General features: G+C 37.6%; 1 protein-coding gene across 5 annotated transcripts in view; it reads left to right on the top strand.

The window, feature by feature from the left end:
* srgap1a (SLIT-ROBO Rho GTPase activating protein 1a) overlaps positions 1 to 27,003 on the top strand; it is a 137,519-nt gene that overhangs the window by 85,067 nt on the left and 25,449 nt on the right. For 3 of the 5 annotated variants that reach the window (XM_079825531.1, XM_079825533.1, XM_079825532.1), the window contains 7 exons: positions 13,672 to 13,869; positions 15,283 to 15,367; positions 16,133 to 16,160; positions 19,291 to 19,324; positions 20,668 to 20,728; positions 21,439 to 21,516; positions 22,834 to 22,968. In XM_079825531.1, coding sequence (XP_079681657.1) covers positions 13,672 to 13,869; positions 15,283 to 15,367; positions 16,133 to 16,160; positions 19,291 to 19,324; positions 20,668 to 20,728; positions 21,439 to 21,516; positions 22,834 to 22,968 — 619 coding nt within the window. Of the gene's footprint in view, positions 1 to 13,671; positions 13,870 to 15,282; positions 15,368 to 16,132; positions 16,161 to 18,006; positions 18,110 to 19,290; positions 19,325 to 20,667; positions 20,729 to 21,438; positions 21,517 to 22,833; positions 22,969 to 27,003 lie in introns of all 5 variants that reach the window. The other 2 variants (XM_079825530.1, XM_079825529.1) reach the window with 1 other exon arrangement.

Raw genomic sequence — 27,003 nt, 5'->3', positions numbered from 1 at the left:
TCAACAGTTAAATGTTGGCCACTTTCAACAAAAGTACACATTACGTATAAGTACACATGCTTTTAGCTGTGTTGCAATGTTTCATGAGTAAGCATTTCAGTAGGCGAACACACTGTCTAGAGCAAACATAATTAATCCATCCTACATATCTGTACCGGGCACAATTTCTTTGACAAGACACACCATAACTATTTGTGTAACATTATGAAGTAAACATTATAAACTGGTACATTTGTCTTTCTGAACTATTGCATGATGATGCTGTGCCGTCTATTGTAGTACACCCATTCTCTTTGACGTGTTCATGGTTTAAGCGAATTTTGGCATGCACTTCTGTAACCTAGGGCTGTGCAATTAATCGAATTTCGATTTCGATTTTGCCTCCCAACGATCACCAAAATAGTACAATCGAGAAAAAACGATTATTTTGCCTTGCGTTCTGAATGAAACGCGCACGCGCTCATCCGCCCCTCCCGAAGCCACAAACTTTCTCAGATCGGGAGTCTCGTGAGCATATCATCCGCTGGAATTTAAAAACTCGGCGCGAGTAAAGATGGCAGGAGGAGGGCAGTTACAGCAGCGTTTGGTGAGCAAAAAAGGCAAAACCAACTCCGTTGTCTGGGAACAGTTTGGCTTCGAGGAATCAGACGACGAGCAGAAACATGCGAAGGCAAGATTTGCTACATGGTAGTGGCTGCAACGCAAGAGAACACCACGAATTTGTTTAACCACTTGAAAATTAAACAGAGTGACCTATGACAATCTAATAAAGAAACAAAAACTGACGAGAGCAGGGGTGCCGTGTAAACGTCCTTTTTTCCCCTCATATTTTTCAAATAATTCTCTCTTTGTAAACTTTGTTCAATGCATGCGAGTGCTGCCGTATGTTTGAATATGACCAGTCGTTTTCACCGTCATCACCCGGGTTTAGTGCCAGAAGACGCGAATGAGAAGCCGCGCGCGCTGTGAGGAAATGTGTCTCTGTGCGTATGGCGTTCCGATGGGTTCTTTAATATGACTTTGCAACATGCACTCGTCTCAATGAACGTCTCGTCTGCGTCTGCCGAACGTGACGTCTGCGTCTGCCGAGCGTTTCGCCTGCGTCTGCCGAACGTGACGTCTGCGTTTGCCTTAAAGGGGTTTCCAGTACATTCCACACAATTCATTCTTTATTATTTTTTCCCCACTGATCTTCAATTATGTTTTATTAGCAATTAAGTGATTTTACCTTGCTTGTGTAGCTATAGATTTTTATTCCAAATACCAAATTTTAATTTACACAAATTATCATATCTAAAAGTTTTGTTTACTGTTGTTTCTTGTCAACATATCCACAGATACTTATGAAGAACTCATGCTAGAAAGGTTTTTATGTTTTATGTTCATGTTTGTATTCACCACTTGGGAGTCACTTGACCAACACAAAATAACGTAAACATTCGGGGTAATTTAGCTAACGTAGCCTACATAATATTTATAATTTGTAATAATTTTATAGTTGTAATATTTAGTTTTTAACTGAGTTTCGCCGAAGTTTGATTGACAGGCAATCTGACAGTTAACAGAATTATAAAAACAGTTAGCCTACACCTCCAAATCCCTCCCTATGCCTTATTCCTCAAACTTTGGAGAAAAGAGTCTGCTAAATGAATACGTGTAAATGTAAAAGATAAAGACGAGCAGTTCATTATTATTATTTAGCATATAATTTAGCAGAGAATTAACATTTTAGAGCCAGGGATACTCTTTCAATTCTGCCTTGGTTTTTATCACACTTAAACAACAAATTGATGTGCTAGAAGAGATGATCGATCAGTGCACGTATAGCTACTGCTTGAACTGAGACTATAGGCTACACAGTAAAGTCACAAAACAGTGGGTCTATTAATTGATTGGGTTTCTTAAAATGTAAAAAAAATAAAAATAAATTGTAAGCTCTGTTTCATACTACTGTTTTTGCGAAAGGTCCGTTGTCATTTGTGGACACTAAACATTGCAGATGTTTAGTACCTGCAGGAAAAGTACAATTGTAAAATTAATTTCTTATTCCTGCTTTTAACATTTATTTCACACTGGTTTTAGTTTTCTTTTTATAAATCATTACTATACATGAATAAACAATTAAATGAAAAGATATGGAAACGTTAATTTTTAGGCATTAAAAATATGCACAATTATTTATTAATCACCTACACTAAAAATCTATTTTAAAGCATTTAAGACCTGCACAGTGTGATATCAGTGTTTATGGAAACATCCTAAACCATAAAATGACTGTAAAAAAGGACTTAACTTTATATTAATACAACTTTATAGTTTATACAACTTAGACTGATAACATGACTGATATATAGCCTACAACTTAGACTTATAACGTTTCCCCACGTATTATCTTTGTGGGATTAAACAAGAATTCACGCACGCATTTACACACTCAAATAAAATCACAGACGCAGACGTCACGTTCATTGAGAGGAATGAGTGAAGAGAAAGTAAATTGTGCATTCGCTGACACACTGCACTGAGCCGTGTTGAGTAGCGTGTTATACTACGTGTTAGCGAAAAAATTAAATTATAACTTCACTGCTACACGTGAATGACGTGTAACGTCTGAGTGGACACTTCACTGCCACACGTGATTTGCGTGACGTCTGCGTGACGTCTACGTCACGTCTACGCCTCGTCTGCGTCTTAAATTGAATGGAATAAATAGCAGAATAAAAAAAAAAGTTAAGACGTTGAGTGAGACGTTCGTTGAGACGAGTGCATGTTGCAAAGTCATATTAAAGAACCCATCGGAACGCCATATGTGCGCTCATCCGAGAGCGCGCACACGTCTCAAGGCCCTGTTATACTCGCGCCTGGCTCCGCAGCGCGAGCTCCGCAAACTGAGCGCGCTCCTCCCCCAGAGGACGAGGCGTTTATAGTCGACGCGCGCGCCGTTGTAGTATTCTGTGAAACGACAGGGGGCGACTTGGAGTAATTGTTCTTAAATCCGTCGAAAGCACGAGCGAAGAAGTAGTTTACCGGTCCGGAACAGGTGAACATGGCGTCCCGCAAGCCGTTCGTGGAACATAAACGAACCCACATGAGCCCCGGAACTTTACAAGAGAGACTGGCCGCCACACTACGTGTTCTTGCGTCTGGCAGTAACCAAAAATGTGTTGCCTCCAGTTACAAGTTGGGCTCGACCACAGTTTCGTTGATCGCAGTACAAGTACAGGACTGTCATTAAGGGGATGTATACAGTAATGTTGCCAATCAAAGTAAAAAAAAAAAAGTGTTAAATCTTGTGTGTTTGCTTTGTGCTTTAAAATATATTTTTCACTTTCATGTATAAGTTATCACTGTGTTTGTAATAAAACCATAAAACTGAAAGCGTGGCATTGGTCGACATTAGAACAAAATAGATGGATGTGAAAACATGCATACACTATATTGATATTTTTATACTATATATATATATATATATATATATATATATATATATATATATATATATATATATATATACACTATATTGTAACTATATTAGTTCACAGTGCATTAACTGAAGATGACAACTAATTTCTGATTTTGTTTGTACATTCTGAAATTAACACTAAACAAGCACAATAAATGCTGCAGAAAGTGTCTTGTAAACTAATGTACTAAATGAAGCCTCTTTGTACAGTTACTTTTTATAAAACGCCTTATTTTATCAAAGGTTCTATTTCAGTTAGTGTAGGCTCATTTTGAAAATGTAAGCAGTTACTTAAGACAAGTGCAAACTGGGTGCTTAATGCAAATGTATTCTAAAGTCCTATTCACAAAAGGAATGGATGGATGGACGGATGGATGGCCATCAATGCAAACTTTCCATGAATTCTGTGCCATCTGGCTGTCGCGATGATCCCTCATGGAATGGTCATAAATGTGCCGGTACTGACGCACCAGCTCGGACAAAGTCGCCTCAAAATCGTACATCTTCGGATGCGGAGGTGCGCGCGGAGTTACAAAAAATGCGCTGCGCACCGCCAGGCGAAATGGGGTCTTGCGGAGCCAACGCGCGAGACCGCCCCCTCCGCGTTGACGTCATTTTTGCCGCGCGCACCCTCGCGCTCTTGCGGCCGCGGCGAGTATAAGCATAAACAAGGCTTCACAGCGCGCAAATATTGAGTTCTCTTTCAAGTATTGCTCTTGAACGGACAAACTCACACAAAACGTATGTCAACATGTCCATCTTGATGAGTATCCTAGCAGACATAGTCTGTATATGCCTTAAGTGAACTTTATACAGTCGATAAAGACGACGCATATCCGATCCGGATTGAATAGCTTTTGTAAGTTTAATAGGATTCATCTTTAATTTATGCACTCAAATATGCAATGTTATTTTACATTTGAGACATTTCTGTACCTGAAAACGAATGTTAGACGTACCTGAAAACCATATTTAGCCGAACCATATTGTTGATCTTATTTATTTGTGATTATCATTTTTACGTGAATACTTTTATACTTTGATTTGAATATATGTTATATTATTTATTTTAATAGTTCAAAAAGTACAACAAATGTTACAATTTCAATTGAATTGTTGAAAGGTGTATTTTTAATAAATACAACACATTCCCAAAGTCATGTGAAATAATCGTGTTACATAATCGTGATTTCAATATTGACCAAAATAATCGTGATTATGATTTTTTCCATAATCGAGCAGCCCTACTGTAACCAACGCTGAATTTCTATTCCCATGTAACACATCAGTCATGATCCCACACCAGCTAAAGACCCACTGGCCACGCCCCAAACTCTCACTATAGGTTGAGCTGGAAAGAGATTGACGAATCTGTGCCGACTGCTTTCAATGTTTGGAATGGTGCATGCAGGGGGCTCAATGTTTATACCTTAGGGGGAGATAACCCATGAATGGCATACTAATAGTAGTCAGTGAACAATAAACTGGGTTTGTACATACTTCACCTTTAAGACTTTCCGAGAAATTAGCGTGCAGTTCACTTTGGGTTATAAAGCATCTGCTAAATAATAATTGCATCAGCTGATCACCATGGCTTAAATGGTTTTGTTCATTTCAACTGCATAATTGAATTTGAAAATCTTGTTTAATAAGTTAGTCCAGGAGCACACAACCCGTATCTTCCTGTTGCATTAGAGCGAGACAGCTTTGCAGTGTGTTTTCTTAATTGAGTTGGCAGGAGCTGATCGTAAAAGAGGCTTTGGGAGGACTTACAAGAAATAGTTTTTTTCCTCCCTGCAGAGTTTTCACTGTCCTCTAGATAACCCGCGTGACGCACGGAGAAGCTTCTCCCAGTGACACCGTCTTCCTTCAGACTGTCTCTGTCTTTTCACATTTTATTATCTCTCCTCCAAGGCTGTAACATTTTAATCAGTTTTTAAGTCGAATGCTCGGGATGCTGCCGGATAACAAAACACTTGATCAGGAAGATGGAGGAGTCTAGCTTTGCTTCTTGGCCTTATCATGTCCATCTTAGATGAACGAGTGTCTTACAACTGCCCTCTTCTTCTCTTATCTCCTTTCTGTTATTTCTCTACCATGATTCTTTTTCTCAGTTTTGACAGACAAAATTGGATTTTGAGTATGTCTATTGTTGTTCCTGCACAAATTTGACATAACTTGTTATGCAGGTTAGGCAGATCTATCTGCAATAATCAACCCAGCTTTGGAACTGGTCAGTTCTGTATGAATATTGTTGCTCCAGGCAGTTGCTGCAGTCCTTTGTGGACTTTCCCCAGAAAGAGCTGATAAATCATCTGCCTTGAAGAACGATTGCACAGGCCACTGTCAGTGTTGTCATAGAAGCTAAATGGTTCTGGAAAAATGTCCAGCTAACTGAAATGTTGCAGGTTGTAGCATAAATATCAGTCGCTGTTAAAAATGAAAGCGACTCATGAAACATTTCAAAGAAGGAAAATCCAAATTTTGCATCTTACTGTCAGCAGGGTTATGTTTAGTTCTGTTTAGTTTCATTGTGTTTTGGATTTGTTTTCCCTGTTCCTGGTCATTATTAATTTCCATAGTTAGTCATTAGTTACTCACCTGTTCTTAGTTTTGTTGATTACTCTGTATGTGTATTTAAACCCTTAGTTTACTCTGCAGGGCTCGACTTTAACGCTTGTCCATTATTAGTGGATTCTTTGAAGGGGCAAGTGAAAAGGGACTTTCATAGTTCCTAGAACGAATGGTGGAAGTACCCGCTTTTTCGCATGTTCGCACTGCAGGAACTGGAAATTATTTTAGTTCTAGGAACCCCTTTTGCAGGGAACTAAATTAGCTCCTTCTTCAGAGTGGGGTCTAACCCAGCACAATAGGAACTACCAGTGACGTAAGTGTACGCTGATTGGCCTAACGCACGTGAAACGCCACGACCCGCCATTTAAAAAAAAAAAACCTGTGTATACACACAGATTATAGCCTATATATTTACTCCACGTACTAACTCTATGAACATGGAAAACAGTGATAGATGGACTTCTCAACCTCAAACTTTGAGGGGACCAAACGAAACCGGATTATGTATTTTTGCTCAGCTAGCGACATTGGACATCAACCACACTGCGAACGCTAATGCATTTTAATTTACGGTCTACTTACTTTGTAATATAACAGTTCTATCTAATAACATACTAGACAGGACTGTTAAACAGATCGTAAACTAATTAAGATGGAGAATAAGAGCGCTGTGTGCTCAGGCTCTGGCATTCTCACCGTCAAAATAAAAGTGTAAACAACAAGCGCGCTTGCGTCACTTCAGAGTTGGGTGCGAATGCAACCAGGAAAATGGCCCATGGGGAACATTTAGTTCTTGGGGAACCGCTCTGGTGGCTAGTTATATAACCTATAACTAAGTTCTAAAACTGCCCGGAAATCAGACAAAACAAATGAGCATAACAGCACACATAAAGAAACTCACAGAAGAAATACACTGAGGTAAAATTTCAAAATGTTGAGTTTTTTATTTGGAACATATGATATAGTTAAGTGTAACAACACGACAAAGGGAGCTGTTTTGCCGCCGAATATTATCATGATTGCAAATGTTACATTGATTTTATTGGTCAATAAATAGTTAATATTAAGTTACTATTCTATTTCACCAACGAAAATAGTTACATCACGGCAGAACTATTGTGCATTTTCAAAGCAACAGCAATCAGCTGTGTTTTTTTACTGAATAACTTAGCGTTTTGAACAAATCGGTTGAATGAATGATTCGATGACTCACTTACTTGTGTATTCAAATATGTATATAAAAATATAAAAATGTATATTTATATACATTAATCTCATAACAGTGTTTATGGCAGTTGAATTTAATTGAATTTATTGATCAAAAATAAACTGGCCTCTATAAAGGTAAATAATGCCCTGGGGGTAAATATAAAAAATATCCAGATTAAAGTATGCAAACGCTGATATAAATTATGTTTACATTTACATAAATATCAAACGCGCTAAATGACAAGTGTTAAACTCACTAGGATGATAGGAAGCGGAAGCACACAGCAAGAGGATGTGAGGTCACTTCCTGGTTTCTCCAGATGGCTTAAAGCATCTTTTTGACATCAGACACAAGGTCTGTGAGGAACCTCACAGGATACTGTATAGAGTGTTATGTTTTTGTGCAGCTGTTTCCTAAAACCTTCACTGCATTAGAAGATAAAAGAAATGACCTGATGAATACTTCATTATAGTGTAACTGTTGTAAATCGTTCTGCTTCGCCTCATCCTCAAACACACCTTTATCAGACACAAAGGAAGAATATGTCTGTCAGTTAGAGCTTCCTGCTTCATCCTTTCGTTTTTATTCAGCTGTCAGCTCTTCTTTTTTTTCGTTCTTCTTCTCAAGCTCATAATTGAATAATGTAAATAGTGTTTGCTGTAGAGATTAGGGCGAGATTGGAGTTCTCAGAGGAGATTTGACAGTGTTATCTCTTGACGTTCTGTCCCGCCCTCCTTTCCTTCTCCAATGGATATATTCTATTCACATCAAACATTAAAACCCCACTAAGGCACTGCTCAGTTCTCCGTAGGAAGTGTCTATTTGTTTTGCTGGCGATAAACCTCTGGGAGGCACATCAAACGCTGGGAGATCTGTGCACTTCTCCTGCTGCTGTGTGAAGCACTGATTGTCTGATTGTGGCCCTCTTTGCTGCTTTGTACTAATTTTCAGGCCCTTCTGTTAGTGCTAATGCTGATTGCCAGAGTACTACAGATGTGCCAAAATATCATCTTCGTTCAGTGCCATTTAATTACTCCAAGTAGCTTGTTCATCAACCTTACAGATCACATGATCAGAAATACTGGTGATAATGGAATTGGCAAATTGGCATTTCCAAACAACAAATGTTTTTGTAACACTTATAATACATAATGACTCATTGCTTTATAAGACACCTACACTTTAAACCCTAACGCTCAAAATAATGAATTGGTTTGAGTAGAGCCAACTCAAGTTAGTTCAAACAAATGAACTTTTATGAGTATTTAGAGCTTTTTTTTTTCGTTTGAGTTTTTAAAAACTGATAAATTTTAAGTAATCTGAATTGTTTCATTGTGTTGAGTTTGATGAACTTGTTTCTTTTAATTTAGTCTAACTTAAATTTAACCAATACTGGGCTGGGATTTGTATTTCCCAGCATGCTTTGCCATGACACTCAAAAGGGGACAGTACATGCCAAAATGAAGTATTATATTATATTTGTGCAAGATTAATGTTGGAAGATTTAGTAGTGTTTAATGTTTTGTTGTGCTAGTTTAGAAGAGTTCCTTTTATGTTTTTTTTTCTTCTTTTTTTGTAGGGTTACCATCATGGTGACTAAGCATGAGCTTAGTTTGAGAACAGATATATGTTAAATGTATTATATTGCTGTCCTCATTTAGCATTACTATGCTAATGCTACCAAAGCATTGTGTAACCAATTAGCAAGGTGGCATTTATTGAAGTTTCCACTACAAAAATTGAGATTACATGATATCTTTAAGATAAATGTATGAATTAGCTTACTCAAATATTTCAAGTTCAGAGCAATTAAAATGTATGATTACAAAATAAAAATCTGCAGGTTCTGATTACTTAATCTTTAAATGTATTAACTTAAAACATTTGAGGCATTTGCCTCAATTTTTTGTTTTGTTTTGCCAACTTATTCGGGTGAGATGTGACCTAGCAGGTAGTATGCATACTCTGACAGGTTAGTGGTATCACTTGTATGCAGGCAATTAGGTTTCGATTTTGGCTTGGGTAACTTTTCCAATCCCGCTTGCCACTGTTCTCCTCTATCATTTAATGTCTAATTTTTAGAATGTCATTATGAATAAAATGACAATAATCCAAGTATCAAAATTGTCATGTCATTTCTAACTATTGAATATTCAACATTTAAAGGTCCCATGGCATGGCATTTTTCTATTATTTTATAGTGTTTCCTGAGGTGTACTTATATTGTTAGTATGATTTTTACATCAAAAAATGTCATAATTTAGAAATAAAAGGCATTTTGTCTATACTGCTGTTTGCCCTGTGGCTGACTGCCCTGTTTCAAGAGGCGTGTCTGCTGTGAGACTTCAGTAAAAACGCCCACTGTTGTGATTGGCTGACATCTTTGCATTTGAAATGAGCGGAGGGGGCGTGGTTTAACGAGGTCTACGACGCACGAGCTGCTGCCAGAGAGACGGATGGACCTGAGTTCACTTCTCATCAGTTCTCTCAGCATGTCTCAGTTCAGGGTGAACTGTTGTAGTTACTAGAATATACTTCAGGTTATTAGTTTATTTCTAGTCGGAGGGGCTGTCACTCATGTCAGAAAGTTAGTAACTTTAGTAAATTATGGATCAGCGCTGACTCGAGACGCGAACCGTTTAGAACGATTCAGTCCGATTTGGTGAACTGGTTCGGTTCACTAAAAAGAACCGATTCAAAAGAATGATTCGGTCGCGAACCGGACATCACGGAGACGGAGCGATTGCTAACAAAGTTATTTATAGTAACTACTGAGTTGTGAGAGCGCTGTCTGTCAGCGCGAGTTTGTGTTTGTATCTGAGAGTTCTGAATAAACACGAGTCCCAGTCACGCCGAGTCCGTCTTCATCATTATTCTACCAACTTTGTAACACATGCAATGTACCATTACAGCGAGATGAACGAGTTAGTAAGTTTGATTAAAGCATTATTTCTAGATATGTTCCAATCATATGAAAAGCGTCAGTGACGTGCATTGAGTAACTTACACAGCGCAAACAAAGACACAACAGCAGTAATCGAATGTAATCCAGTTTATTGTGGGGAAAGCTGGCTAGCCTAGCCCAGATATGCTCACGCTTGCCCTCCTTCTGCTTAATCTCACGCCGCGTTTGGTTCCTCCGCTGTGGGCCAGATGCAGTACTGGGGGTCGGGGATGTTGAAGACCGAGCTTCGGCGTGCTTGAGGTTTATCTCTAAAGATGTGGCTCTGCCGATGTTGAGCAGAAACTCCCGACTGTATGCACATTTAAGAACAGATAGACGCGACGAGGACGTACAAAAACACTGACTCACAAGATAGAAAACACAAAAACACCGTTCTGTCGGGAGAGAGAGAAGCCGCAGTGTGATTTATTATCACGAATAATAAATAATTAGCTACACATAAGAAATCACTGATCACAGATCAGAAGGAACTGAAAAAAGACTTCTGTTTTCATTTGTACATCCAAACACTGAGAAACTGCCAGCATTCACTCGTTCACAAGCCGAGGACAATAATATAGCGTTTGCATGGGTGTGCCAGATTCTCTGGGCGGAGGAAAGGGAGGTAACCGTTCCTGCTTGGACGTCAAACCAGGAGACTTCAGGATTGGCTCGTCTGGCCTGTCATTTTCTCAAAGGCAGAGAAAGACAGCCAGAACTCGGTTTTACACCGATCAACATTTCTATCCACTTGGGGACAATATTCAGGCTAGGGGAACTCATATTAATGTTGAAATACCTCATAAAATGAAAATGTCATGCCATGGGACCTTTAATGATCTGTTAAGCATCTTATAATATAAAAATAATACTGACAATGCATTTGAAAAGTCAAATTTAATGAGTGAAACCTGTATATAATGAAAATATATTCTGTATATATTTTTTTATTTACACATTCCATTGAGGGATTGACAAGCTTTTGGCCTCTTTTACCCATTTTTTTAATCTTATCTATACTACTTTCTGCCCTTTTTTATATTTACCACCTCATTTTTTATATTTATAGTTGTATTATTATGTAATAAGTAATGCACACTACATAGTATTTCAAACTACACACTGTGAAAGTAGGGCTTAGCTGAGTTTTTTTAATCATCTTTATTAAGATAAGATTTAAGATTCATGTCTTTAACCACCTAAGGTTTAAAAAAAGGTTTTTCAAGCAATATTAAAGTTGGCATAAAACAGAAGTTGTGGTAGTATTTTCTTCCCTATTGTGACATATATCCAAGTCATGGTGACTTTAAAGATACTTCTCTAAATGTTCCTTGTCATTTCATTTTCATGTGCTAGAAACGGAGCTCTTCTCTTCCCCTTCACTCAGTTTATCTCTGTGTAACCTGTCTGCCTTTATGGTGGAACTGAGGTTCACTTTCCCAGTAAACAACATTCTACAAGACAGGTGCGGCATATCATCCATAAAGGCCCTCGCCAAAACCAAACCACAGACAGATTAACGGCATAAAACAGGCTTAAAACCGATAATCTCTTAGTGTTTCAAGTTCCCACATCAGGCCGATGAATAACAAGTGGAACAGTGACCTGGATCTAGGTGTGACTGTTGGTTTCCGTTGACTTGTATGTCATACTCCATTGAACTGAGGAATGATTCAGACTGAATGGGACAATGAGAGATATGAGCTCACTGTGTGATGAAACTACCATAGTTTTATGTTGCAAGATACCTTGAGGTGGTAATACACACTGTGGTTGAATGACATAAGTTCAAAGTTGCAAATCTATCTTGTGTGCGTTTCCATCCCGTGTTCAAGAAAAAAAAAATCATTACTTCCTGGGAAATAAAAATGGAAGTTGCTGAAATCTTTTTGGGGGGCAATCCAGCGCTCTCCATTGACTTTGCATTGCGTGAGGCTGCCTCCTTGTCATTTCGGACTTATTACGAAAAACAGAACAATGTCTAAAAGCTGATATGTGACAGGGTGTACAGCAAACAAGCTAAACAAAACCCAGAAAAACAGAAAAGACAGAAGTTTTTATAAGCTGTTGACCCAAAAAACGAGCGTTTAAGGACAAAAAAGTGGATACAGGTAATTGTGACATAGCGCAACATGCTATATTACACTGAGAGCTACACCCACTAGAGGGGAACGTGATCAGCGACAGAAAATATAATATAAAAAACTGACATTTGGATAGTTGAAGCTTCACGTCTTATTGCCTGTATCCACTTTTGTCTCCTTAAACGCTCGTTTTTTTGGGTCAACGGCTTATAAAAACGTATTTCTGTTTTGTTTAGCTTATTTGCTGTACACCTTGTCACATATCAGCTTTTAGACATTGTTCTGTTTTTTGTTATAAGTCCGAAATGAAGGAGGCAGCCTCACGCAATACAAAGTCAATGGAGAGCATTGGATTGTTTTCCCCCTGGTGTGGGCGTGGCCTAAATACGCTCTGTCTCTATAAAGTTGCTTCAAACAATGGTATAATAAGCCATTCAAAACATGATAATCGTAATTAATAATCGCAATTACAATTTCAAGAGAATAATCGACAATTATGATTTTTGTCATAATCGTGCACCCCTAATTGTAGTTTATGTGCATGTCTTCTAAGTGAATAAAAAAAAGGATCCACTTCACTTGAGCACATATATTTTTTTTTAATGTTTTTTTTTTTTGAATTTATGCTCATCTTGGTGTTTCCATCCAGGGTTTTTTTTTTTTTGCGGTATCCGAAAATAGGTATTTTCTATTTGTGTACTGTATATGTATGTTTTATAGCGTTGTGCAAGATGATTGCATTGCTTGTGCAAACAGAAAAGGCTATGATTACTTTCCAAACTGTGTATGTGAGAAAAAGAGAGCATGTCAGTGTGAGAGAAATTTGTTCTTCCATACTGTGCAGATTCTTTCAGCAGGTGAACAAATACTTCCACTGAGCGAATGCAGCAGCTTTCAACATCTTTCCCCCATTTTTTTTTTTATCTCATTGGCATCTCCCTTTCACCACTTTAAGTGGTTATATTAATATGTTTTAATTAGGTCTGGTAATTGATTAAATATTGTAGATATTCCAGACATTTGTAATTGTATGATAATGTTGCGGACACTGGAAAGGTACAGAAATGAATCCTCAAGGCCATCAAATGAAGGATGTTCCCTTGGGTCATCTTCCTCTCTCCTCGCTATAAATTGATTTCTTTGGTCTGGTGTCTTGCTCAAGGCCTGCTATTAGTCACAGAGCACATGTCAAGCAGGGACGGTCAGAGGATAACCCCTTATTTGGTCACTTATTTAGCGCTTTTGTTCACTCACATTCTTATCAATAGATGCAGGAGTATTCTGGAATGAAATTGAATTGGATTGTCCCTGTAAAACTGTACTGTAATGCTAGTTGCTATCGTTATTGTATGACTCTGGCATCCCTATTCCTACTAAAAATGTTCTCCTATTTCAGATCAAGAAGACCTCAGAAGCCACTCTCACTACCATCCAGGACATGGTGACCATCGAGGACTATGACGTGTCGGAATGTTTCCATCACAGCCGCTCCACTGAATCGGTCAAGTCCACTGTGTCGGAAACCTACCTCAGCAAGCCGAGCATTGCCAAGAGACGCGCCAACCAACAGGAGACGGAGCAGTTCTATTTTATGGTCCATTCAATTCACATTTATTTGTATAAGCGCTTTTCACAATATACATATCATTTCAAATTAGCTTTACAGAAAATGCATTACAATTAAATTCAGGGTCTACATTACAATTTAGAGTGCTTTTATCAGAGGTGACTGTCCAAATTATGCATTTCAGAAATGTACACAGTTAGCTAACGAAGTATTGATTTAAAAAATGTATTAATTTAAGGCAGAAACAATGTGCTCATGAAGTAATGAATACATGTTAACAATTATTAGGATATATAGCAGAATTGAGCAATTTCTGTTTCATAAAAATAAACAGTCACTTTATTTAAATAAAAACGTTTCACCGTTAAACTATGCGTTATAAGAAGGTCATGCCAAAAAAATCATGTTTTAATAATATTACTGGTTAAAAGTTAAGATTTTGGTAACACTTTACAATAAGGTACATTAATTAACATTAGTTTACTACATTAGTTAACATGAACTAATAATGAACTGCACTTATAAAGCATTAATTTATCTTTGTTAATGTTAATTTCGACATTTACTAAGGCATTATTAAAGACTTGTTGACATTAGTTAATGCACTGTGAACTAACATGAACAAACCATGAACAGGTGGATTTTTATGAACTAACGTTAACAAAGATTAACTAATGCTGAACAGAGGTGTTGTTCATGGTTAGTTCATGTTAACTAACCATGAACAAATGTTAACTAATACAACCTTATTGTAAAGTGTTACCAATATTTTTTTTTAATATTTTTGAAAGAAGTATCATATACTCACCAAGACTGCATAGTCAGAAATGCAGTAAAAACAATAATAATGTCAAATATTATTACAACTGGTTTTAATTTATTACTTTTAATACAACCTTGCTGAATAAAAGTAATAATTCCTAAAAAAAAATTATAAAATTGCTCTACACTTTTGGAATGGTAGTTTCACGATTTCCACAAATATATTAAGCAGCTAAAACTGTTATATGGATAATAATAAAAAATAAATGTTTCTTGAGCACCAAATCAGCATATTAAATGATTTCTGAAGGATCATGTAACACTGAAGACTGAAGTAATGATGCTGAAAATTCAGGAAGAAATTGCATTTAAATTTTTTTAAATCACAATATTACTGTTTTTACTGTATTTTGATTATATCAATGTAGCCTTGGTGAGCATAAGAGTCTCAAAAGAGTGCATAAAAACAAAAATATTCTTTATTTTTTAATGACATTCTTTTGGCCGTGTATGTATGTATGTATGTATGTACCGGTATGTATGTATGTGTATATATAATCTCATTAATCATTAATTAATATTGTAGTAAAAAATTGTTTGATTCTGGTTCTGCGCTTAAATTATCCTGCTGTCAAATGTTTTTGCTCTCATGCTGGTCTCAATTGTGTCTCTTCACAGAAGTTCCGCGAGTATCTGGAAGGCAGCAATCTCATCACTAAGCTCCAGGCAAAGCATGATCTACTGAAGAGGACCCTTGGTGATGGTATTTTTTACTTTCTTCCTTCCTTCCAACTTAGGGTCAGCACTTTAAACTGAAAGTACACAATAAATGATGAAGGTACTTTATAACACATTTGGATCATAATCCTCTTAGCCAGTAGAAACCAGCAGGAAGATGCTCATGACACACTGCTGCTCATGTGGGTGATGCAACCTCATATTAACCTCATGTTAATTAATTGTGATAGTATGAAGGATTATAATTCCCTCTTAATGTGTAAATCTGCTCATCATGTTGCCTCTTCATGTTTTGGAGCCCGGGGCATTTCAGTCTTGTGTGGTGAACACTGCAGACTCTGCTGTTAGGGGCCTTTGAGTGAACGCTGTGTGGGTGGGATCAACAAAGCTGTCAGGCCTAAAATCAACCGTGTCTGTTTTTTAAAGATGTAGGCAGTAGTCTGCCTGCTGTATTCTGGCACTTTGATGAAATATTTTTATAGCTAAATGGGTACCTGTAGCTTAAACTATTCAGCTGCTGCCGCTGTAGAAATGTAGAATTTCTTTACAAAACGTAACAATGTCCTAAAGGTGAATGTGTGTGGATGTCCAGTTCCAGACAGATGGCTGGCTGTATGTGCTTTACTGAGCATAAATGAAAGCCTCCCCTGGGCCTCTGAAGAACTGTATTGTCATATTCTCTCTCTCTCTCTCTCTCTCTCTCTCTCTCTCTCTCTCTCTCTCTCTCTCTCTCTCTCTCTCTCTCTCTCTCTCTCTCTCTCTCTCTCTCTCTTCTCTCTTTCTCCCTCAGGTTACCGGCCTGAATATGCGACTACAAGGTAAAAACAAAAATTCAGTTTGTCTTGTTTGGTATCTTCTGCAACACATTGAAGTGTCAGTAATAATATTAGGTTATGTTAGACTGTCTATCTTTCTGTTTGTCTGTCTGTCTGTCATTCTATCTGCCATTCATTTTTATCATTCTGTCTATCGTTTTGTCTGTCAATATATTCTATCTGTCATTCTGTAGATCTGCCTGTCTTTCTGTAGATCTGCCTGTCATTCTTTCATTTCATTTATCATTCTGTTGTTCATTTTATCATTCTTTTGTTCTATCAGTCTTTTCTATCATTAGTTATATCATCCTATCTATCCATCCATCCATCCATCCATCCATCTATCTATCTATCTATCTATCTATCTATCTATCTATCTATCTATCTATCTATCTATCTATCTATCTATCTATCTATCTATCTATCTATCTATCTATCTATCTATCTATCTATCTATCTATCTATCTATCTATCTATCTATCTATCTATCTATCTATCTATCTATCTATCTATCTATCTATCTATCTATCTATCTATCTATCTATCTATCTATCTATCTATCTATCTATCTATCTATCTATCTATCTATCTATCTATCTATCTATCTATCTATCTATCTATCTATCTATCTATCTATCTATCTATCTATCTATCTATCTATCTATCTATCTATCTATCCATCTATCTATCCATCTATCTGTTTAACGATTTTATCATTCTTTTGTTCTATCAATCTTTCTATCTAACGATTTTATCGTTCTTTTGTTCTATCAATCTTTCTATAATTTGTTCTATCATTCTACCATCCTTCTTTCATTCTATCTGTCATTCTATTGTTCTATCGGTCTGTCTGTCTGTTGCTGTCATTCCATCTGTAGTTCTATCCATCTATCTGTCTGTTGTTTTGTCTGTCATTATATCATTCTTTCTATCAGTTGTTCTGTCATTCTATTTATCTTTCATTCTATCCATCCTTCTATCAATCTGTCATTCTGTCTGTAGTTCTCTATTATGTCTATCGTTCTTTTGTTCTGATTATCAATCTTTCTATTGCTAATTCTATATATTTGTTCTGTCTGTTGTTCCGTCTGTCTAAAAGCACTTGTGAGAAAGTAGACCTGAAAGTTAAATAGATAAAAGTACATATACAGATCAGATCGAAACAGTAGACCAGATGCTTGTGTCTGCTCTATGCCATAATTCACCATATGTTCATGCAGCAATCTTCCCCGAAGTTCCTCCCCACAATGCTTTGCACTAAAAGTGCTCTTTACATTCAGCCTCACCCAGAAATCCTACAGTTTGATAGCACAAAAATCTTTCCTATTGAGTAAGAGACAAGAGTGAACTGAACTGATGCAGTTACATAGAACCCTTTTTTCTTTTTCTTTCAATGTTAAGCTGTCTTTAACATGTTGCTGCACATGCCAGTTATAGATACATTAAGGACATAGCATCAATTATATCTTAAAACAAGAACTGCATTCTGATATTGAAATGAACTCGGGTATACTCTGAATGAACTCAGGTATAACCCCATGTGTTCTCCCCAAGACGAGCCAAAAGATTATGTGCTTGGGCATCTCTCTCACTCCCACCTCCTGCTGTTTCCAGCAGACTTGCCATTTCCATGACCTTTGATGTGCGGTGGAAGTGAAGTTTATGAACAGGATATTGGCATGTGCAGATCACTGAGCAAGGCACAATTGGAGCTTACCCCTAAATAACCTAAAATCACATGTCCACCACAAAGTTGTTCCATAAACTATGTGTGAGATATCAACTCATTAGTGGTGTGTAAGGCTCACAGAGCATATTCAAGATTAAAAGTGTAAACATCTCTTTATAGGCCTCCCAGTCTTCCTCCTAAACCGTTTGGCACACAGAGGCCCAGGCCACGCTCTGTATTTAACGTTAAGCTGTTTAATGGCAATTTGGAGTCATTTGTTAAGGTACTTAGCGCTTTGGGTACTGTACTACCTGCACTGAATACCGCCGCTTGAAGCCATAATGATCCACGGCTACTTGCTTCTACTTGACTGATCATTATGGCTGGGGAAGGGTTTTAAACAGAGCAGAAACGGGGTATGTGTGGGTGTGTGTACACATAAAGCAAAGTGACGGAGATAAAGTGAGCTTCAGGCATCAACATTCACCCAATTGCTTCAGGGCAGCGTGAAAGCCTCTTAAAGGGATAGTTCATCTAAAAAAAAGAAGAAGAAACCTCTGTCTCGTGCCGTTCCTGAGTTTTTGTCTTCTGTGGAACACAAAAAGAATGTTCTGGAATGTTCTAGAATGATAATGCTGCTCTTTTTCCATGCAATGAAAGATATTCTAAGGCTTCTGAAGTCATATATTCTGTCCCAAATGATGCACTATGTACTCAAATGCACTTTTTCTCTTTAGAATTTCCATGTATAAACACACTTCAGTGTAGTGTTCATAAGTACACAAATTGGGATTTTAATAGTCATTATTCATTGGAAATCTTTATAAAAGCATTAGCGCTTAGAATTAATTCCTCTGCATTTTTAAACTTGGCAAATCTAGAAGTGATGAAAGATGAGAACCAATGACATTGAGTTAAATGTTGTTTTTCAGCATATAACAACTTCAGTCAATTTCAGTCTGTTTGGCACATCAAGCTGACTTATGACTTGAGGTCATATTGGACACTTTTATGGTGCATCATTTTTGCAGTTTGAGAGCATCTGACTATTTACTTTTGATGAATGGAGAACAGTGTGACCTTTTTTGTTTATTTTCTTGTGTTCCATGGGAAATAGAAAGTCAAAAAGTTTTGGAATGACATGAGTAAATGATGACAGATGTTTTGGGTGAACTAACTTTACCTATATTTTAAGTTTAGATGCAAAATTTAGGGGTGACAATTTGATGAAGAAATGTATTGGATAATAGCATTCGATGTTGTGTCAGCACACCCCCTCTTTTTCTCTCTGTGAGGCTGGAGCTAATGGTGTCATTGGAAGACTAATAATGTTATTGTAGGCTGTCATTGGTGGCTTGTAGTGCTGGGACCAAATAACCTGGGGATCGCCTCTTTCTCTCTGTTTTTTCTGCTCTCTCACTCTCTGGCTCTCTGTCCTGTCATTCTGCTGTCCTTCTCTCATAGTCGTGGACGACGGAACTCACACACAAGGCACCAGGTACAGAAACAGTCGGCTTGTCCTGATTTGCTCATTGCTTCATGCCTGTCTAAGCTTCCAGTAGTTCAACTTCCAGTCACCTCTGCTTAATCCTAAGAAGCTGTGAACCATGTACAGTGGTGTCTGAATATCTGAGAACACATTGATTCTGGGATTTCTATTTAAAGACTGGAAACAAGGAGACAAGTCTTGAAATATATTTTAATTAATATTTGTCAATGAATTTCATTTTTTTTTCTATCCAACTTTTCAGTCAAATGGTTATGTTGGTAATATAATTTGCTAGGGGAAAAATTTTATTAAGTGAACAATATGCATAATAGAAGCATTTTCACTAGTGGTCTCAGACTTTTGGACCCCAAAGTAAATGTGTCCATGTGCTTGACAAGAGTTCATCCTTCTTGGCTTCAGTGACCCTAATGCACACAATTATGATTGATTTTAATTGAGAAAATATCCCAGAATTTAACTTTTCACATATATAATAATGTTAAAGTGTAGTTTAATAATAATCTCATTCACGATACCAAAATTTTGAATTTTTTCTTTACACACACTAATAATAATTTCTAAATAATAATAAATAATACAAATCCTACTATACTTACAATACATAATACTTACAATACTTATAATTAATTGTTGCACAACGTTTTTAATTTCCCATCCTTATTTCTTTTAAGTGAATGATACTTTTTCTTATGAAGTAAAAGTGCCGCACAGCAAAGTGCAGAGTTTTCCATCATTTATTACTTTACCACCTCAGTTTCAATTATGATTTATGTTTTGTTGCAGATGTACAGTATCAATATTTAAACATGTTCACGGCAGCACATTTGGTATTCGCCTTATTGCAATGATCATAGCTGGGAAATGTAGCGCCTGTGAGGTCTGCCTCAGTTCCTGGCACTGGCACAGTGTTCGGACTTGGCACATTCCCTGGGTTAAAAGCAGATAACAGCATTTTTAAAAGCTTGTAAGATAGAGTGCTGCCAAGCGCTGAAAAAAACCCCCACACAACAGGCAGCCCAGACAACAGGATCACATAGCTGGATTCACTTAAGCATTTCGGATTTTCCACCGATGGCATTTGCTCCATTCATGTTCAAGAAACATGTTAGCATGTAGATCTAAGTTGTCATTTTGTTTCCTGTCTGGGATACGATAAGGCCCAAAATCTTAGGTGTGCACTTTAAAAAGGGTCTGTAAGAGTCAAGAAGGATTATCTTCTCATCTCTGACATGAATGATACATGGTGTGTGGTATATTTTCAGTTGATTTAGAGCTAGAGTGATTGCTTGGCCCACATCCTGAGTTAATACCCATGTTTGTCTTGTTTTAAGGACTCTGGACAAGCAATACCTCGAGTTGTTGAGAGCTGTATTCGATTCATCAACCTATATGGTAAGTTATATTGGAAATGTCTTGCAACTCAAACCATAAAATACACATAATTTCTTAGAACGGCCCACCATTGTCATTACAGCACCAGGAAAGCCCAAAGTTGTTCATTATGCTTTAAACTTGCTACCTGTTCTGTCATTGTTATCTGAAGTTTGGGACTAATTCAGTAAGTTTTAGAGTCTGGGTTGTTCCATGTTACACGTTTTTTTTCCATGGGCCTTCCAAATCCGTCCTATTCCAGTGTAGGCCATGCACAGACTTGTTTTAGATCTATTGTAAGTTTAGTGTTGTGATTTCCCGTCAACGTCAGAGGACATTCAGTCCAAAGAGGTCTTTATCATATGCTTGTATTAACTGTGTGAACACAGTTGTAGATCTTGTGCGTCTATTGTAGGCCCTGAAAGCTGTCTGTGTGTGGCCGTTTTACTGGAACTATAGAGAAGTTTCTAATTAATCTTTTCTGACCCTCAGCCAAGCTTTCCATTAAAAGCTAATCCGGACTGACGGATGTTTTTGTAGAAGTTGATGAGTCTCTCTCCTTCATTCATTATCTTTAATTAGGGAACTTTTCTAAAGCACATGGCTTAGCTTTGGAGGTTGGGATTTGACCACGGTTACTATGAACCAGCTTTTATTTCCAGTGGATTTAAATGGACACGGGAAGACATCTTATTTAAACACTTATTTCAGTTTCTCTCTCTATTTTTTAGGCCTCCAACATCAAGGAATATTCCGAGTGTCTGGATCTCAAGTTGAAGTCAATGATATCAAGAACTCATTTGAGAGAGGTGTGTGTGTATAACAGAGTTCAGGTTTCTGAAATAGCTTTGAAAGTTATGTCACTCCTGAATAATAATGAATCTCTTATGTCGTCAATAGTCATGACTCATGTGTACTATGAACCTAAATTCACATGATTTAAGGACCTTGACTATAGTGCTTTGGCAAAACATCTCATGGGGAAAACATATTCTTGATGTTCATCTTTTTTATATTTATTCACATCAATATTTATCTTACCGTAATTTAACCCAAGTTGTGTTTTCAGCAAATGCTGATATTTTGTATTTTTTTAAAAATAATCTGCGCTATATACACTGATCAGGCAAGTAATTTTAGTGTCTGCCGGCAGCCAATCAAACAGACAAGCTACTGTAGCTCAAATTGCTCTAGAAGTTAATGCTGATTCTGATAGAAAGGTGTCAGAATACACAGTGCATTGCAGTTTGTTGCGTATGGGGCTGCATAGCCACAGACCGGAGGGCCCATGCTGACCCCTGTCCACCGCCAAAATCGCAACAGTGGGCACGTGAGCATCAGAACTGGACCACGGAGCAATGGAAGAAGGTGGCCTGATCTGATGAATCACATTTTCTTTTACATCACATGGATGGCCGGGGGCGCGTGCGTTGCTTACCTGGGGAACACGTGGCACCAGGATGCACTATGAGAAGAAACAAGCCAGCGGAGGCAGTGTGATGCTTTGGGCAATGTTCTGCTGGGAAACCTTGGGTCCTGCCATCCATATTGATGTTACTTTGACACACCCCACCTACCTTAGCATCGCTGCAGACCATGTACACCCTTTCATGGAAATGCCCTCTTACAAAGCAAAAAATGGTCCAGGAATGGTTTGAGGAGCACAACGAGTTTGGGGTGTTGACTTGGCCTCCAAATTTCCCAGATCTCAATCCAATCGAGCATCTGTGGGATGTGCTGAACAAACAAGTCCGATCCATGGAGGCTCAACCTCACAACTTGCAGGACTTAAAGGATCTGCTGCTAACATCTTGGTGCCAGATACCACAGCACACCTTCAGGGGTCTAGTGGAGTCCATGCCTTGATGGGTCAGGGCTGTTTTGGCAACAAAAAGGGGGACCAACACAATAATAGGTCATAATGTTATGCCTAATCGGTGTATGTATACTGTGTGTATGTGTATATATATATATAAATATATACATATGATGCAAAAACATTTTTTATGTTTGACAAACAAGTATACAGTATATGTTGTGTATATGTATCTCATTTGTATGTTACTTTGGATAAAAACATTAATGTAAATGTAAACAGCAGTTTTGATGCATAACATGTCTTCTAGGTAACGATCCTCTGACAGACGAAGAGAATAACCACGATATAAACTCTGTTGCGGGTGTTTTGAAACTCTACTTTCGAGGTTTGGAGAACCCTCTGTTTCCAAAGGAGAGATTCAATGATCTAATCTCCTGTGTCAGTAAGTGCCTAAGTTTCTTTTGCTTTCTATTGACCTGCAGCTGTAAATCTGTCATTGATTCTCAGTGTGAATTAACAGTGCTTTGAACTGTTATCACGTACACTCAGATAAAGAGATCTCAGTCATTTGCCCCCAACAGTGGCACAGTGACTTTCTTCACTGTATGACAAGGCGTCCAGCGCCTCAGGCTAACGCTAACAGCCTTACCCACCCTCCATTACAGCACAGTGTGTGTTCCACCACGGCATGACACATTAGAGCTTCAGTTGGTCCTTCAACAAGCATGAATGCAACTTTGTGTGCATTTGAAAGAGCTCAGAAAGCGTGCTTTATCATCATCACAGATGACGCTAGAATGCACTGAATGAATGCAGCATGACACCGTGATGCTCAATCGCTTCATTTTGGTTAATGGGATGTTTGTTATCTACGGCTCGGATCAAGGATATGATTTAGGAAAGAATGGGGTAAGCTGTGCCACTTTTGATACCAAGTTGTCCTCTTATCAAAGTACAATATATGAACAATTTGCATTTGATCAATTACTTTTTGTATTTAAATTATGTATTTAAAATATGTATTAAATATACAATTTCCATAAAAAACATTCAAAACCATTTCATATTAGTTGAACTACTGGCACAGTTTACCCTAGAGCATCTGAAAAACATTAGCCCACAGATACAATTTTGGGGGAAAAAATCATTAATTTAATAATTCATGCATAATATTTAGCCAAATAATTCAAAAGGTTTCATGATATTAGGAATTCCTTACATACATAAACATTTTTAAACCTGGATAATTTTACTAAACACATTTTCCCTGCCATGTAGAAAATGTATTTTCACATGCAAAAAAAAGTTTTAGCATAACAATATCACTTCCTGTTTCATGGGCAGTCCCTTATGTCTCTGGGCAATTATGGGCACCTCTTGCCCCCCCCAGGAGCCCAACTTATACCCCATTGTGAGGTATGTTCTAACAGAGCTTGCTTCTTCAAATGTAGTAACCCACATGATTCTATGAAATCTTTGCTTGGAGCTATCACCTGTCAAAGTTTGCCCCGTATTAAGCCTATGGGATTTTTCTGACAGATTTTTCGCCTGCTCTGCGAATATCGTACACCCAATCTCTTATAAAAGTAATAGCACACCTCTCCACAATAAGCCACACGATTTGGCACCTCATTCGTGGGTCTATGACAAACGATTCGGGACGAGTTACATGCCAAATTTTGTATTTTTTTTGTAAAGAATAATAATTAATTGAATATGATGGACCCTTTTTTAATGGTAGCTTGTTCGCCACAGAATAAAACATTTTAAAATTGTGACTTATCTCACAATTGTGAGTTTACATCTCGCAATTCTGACTTTTTTCTCAGAACTGCAAGATATAAACGCGCAATTGTGTGATATAAAGTCAGAATTCTGAGATATTAACTCGCAATTTTTACTTTTTTCAGAATTTCAAGAATAAAAGTCACAATTACCTTTTTTATTTTTGTATTCTGTGGCGGAAACAAGCTTCCATACTTTTTGAAAATGTTTTGTTCTCGTATAAAGATTTGTGAAGAGCTATAAGAAGGTGCCGTGAGTTTGCATGTGTGGTTTGGGTGGGTTTTTGTTTGCCTGTACGTGTGGAGGAATGTCAAGGCATGTGTTCATGCATAGCCGACCAACGAGCGGTCTTGTGCCTTTGACACTCCGTAGTGTGACTAATGGGGATTCCCTGCTGTTTACATTTACACACGACTTACCCTTCTCAGCATACCACACACTCCCTCGAACACACGTGGCCTCTCCTGTTCTCTATCCCTGGCAGATCTATATATAGACTTTCAGAGTTGTTCGTTCACTGCACTGTCAGAGATCAGTTCATATTGTGTAGCTGGAGACATGTTCCCTGTCCGTGGTGAGGCTTGGCAGCGTCTTTAAATTGCTTCTTTTGCTCCGTATCCATGTTGGAAAGTACAATAACACAAATAGCATATTCCCAAAAGCCCAGATCTTTTTTCATAATGGTGACACGGCTATTTTAAGCTGCTATCAGAGGATGAATTGGGGATCTGTGTGTGCTAAAGTAGCAATAGATGAGAGCAGATCACATCGGTTTTTAATTATGTTCTACAAAGGCTGGTTTTGTTTTTTAAGTGCTGCTTGCTTATGTGTCTCACAGCCAACACATGGGATCCGATGAGGTCAAGATGTAGTTGTTAATCTGAAGCTATGTTTGGAATGAACAAGTGGCATGTGGCATACTGTGCAGGATACACTTAATATAAAAATAAAAAAAATTTGCAAACATTTCAAATAGTTGAAATGTTGAGTATTTGTCAAGTAATTGTTTAAATCAAGTCACATCGACTTTTTAAAACCATTTTTTGTGGAAATGTTTTGGCAGTCAGATCGAAAAGTAAAATAAGGAGGTTAGAAAGATGTTAAAACAGCTGATATTGCTTCTGGTTCAGTCATCGTACTAGAAATCAATTGCATTGTGGGATACTGTACTGTGTTGTACAGATTCCAACAGTTCCCTCCCTCTTTTTGAGTAGCCTTGATTCCATAGGGATTTTAAAATAGTCTCCATTTAAGAGTTAATAGTTATAAGCCATGAACCCAACCAGCCAACCAGCTACAATGTGATTCACAACACTTGAAGCAAAAAAGTGTGACCCTGGACCACAAAACCAGTTATAAGTCGCACGGTACATCTGTGGACTTCATTTTCACAACTTTAAGAGCGATTTTCTCAATATTTCAATTTTTTCGCACCCTCAGATTCCAGATTTTGGTATCTCTGCCAAATATTGACCTATCCTAACAAACCATACATCAATGGAAAGCGTATTTAATCTCCATTTAAAAGAATTGACCCTTTATGATTGGTTTTGTGGTCCAAGGTCACACACACAATAATATAATTCCACTGTTACATGCAATTATTTGAAAAATTAAGTTGAAACAATGTGGGCTGATGGCTTCAACAAAAGCATATATCATAGATTAACACCCTAGCTCACATAGGTCTGTCTTTAAAGGTTTGTAAGTTAAAAATCAGTTCCCCTAGAGAAAATGAATGGGATTTTTACTTCCGGAACCCGACTGTTGTGTAGTTATTTGCATATTCTGTGCATAACAAAAATGTGCATACTGTGCGTGCGCAGTTTACATACTGCATAAATAGCATAAATAGTATGTACAGTAGTATGGTAGAAAAAGTAGAGCAGATTTCAAACACCGCCTGAGAGTGCATTACTAAGGAGACAGCAAATATGCTTAATGGAATTCCGGAAGGTGACAGGAAGTGAGTTATTAAGACTTCAAGGAGAAAAGCCAGTTGCTGCAGGAGAGCTGCAGGAATGCTCACACATGTTTCTGCGATGCCAGTCTTCTGGATTAATCTTTAAGCTCCTTTAAAGTGAAGAGTTAAATCGTTTCGAGACTTTACCTCCTTTAATTCTCTGTTAATCAGCTTCATTAGGTCCAGGGTGTGGACAGGCAGCAATTTAGTTAAAATGAACACAAGTGAATCGCCTCATTTCTTTTAAATATATGCTCTCCTCTGACAGAGCACTTGTTTAATTTGCTCTGAATTGTGGTTAAAACACTTGAAGCAATGTCCATGTCATGTTTTTCATCTAATATTTATATTTTATTTCAGCTTTATTTCAATTACCAAAAATTGTTCTTAATCGGTTTAGTTTTAACAACATGCACATCGAAAATAAGTCTTTTTTTTTTTTTTGTGCAATGACAGTTGGCTATGTCCGTTTGCAACATGATAAGAATGGGCAGAGTTTAACTTTGTGTTGTAATGTTTTTTTTACCCCCACACATAATGAGCTCAGCCTTGTAACTCTATAAATAGAGCTGAAATGATGTGGTTATCTATGAATTAGCACACAGAGTGAGGCATGTCATAAGATACTCAAGGCTGCTAAGTGGCGTGGATGAAAAAAGCGACCCTGAATAATAATTTCTGAATGTCATGGCAGGACAAGCACCTGTCCAGGACTCCTACGCTTTCTCT

Source organism: Gobio gobio (genome assembly GCF_949357685.1).
Source record: "Gobio gobio genome assembly, chromosome: 9".
In the NCBI taxonomy this organism is placed as follows: domain Eukaryota; kingdom Metazoa; phylum Chordata; class Actinopteri; order Cypriniformes; family Gobionidae; genus Gobio; species Gobio gobio.
Note: the sequence above shows the minus strand (reverse complement) of the source record. Positions and strands in the feature narration are given on the sequence as shown.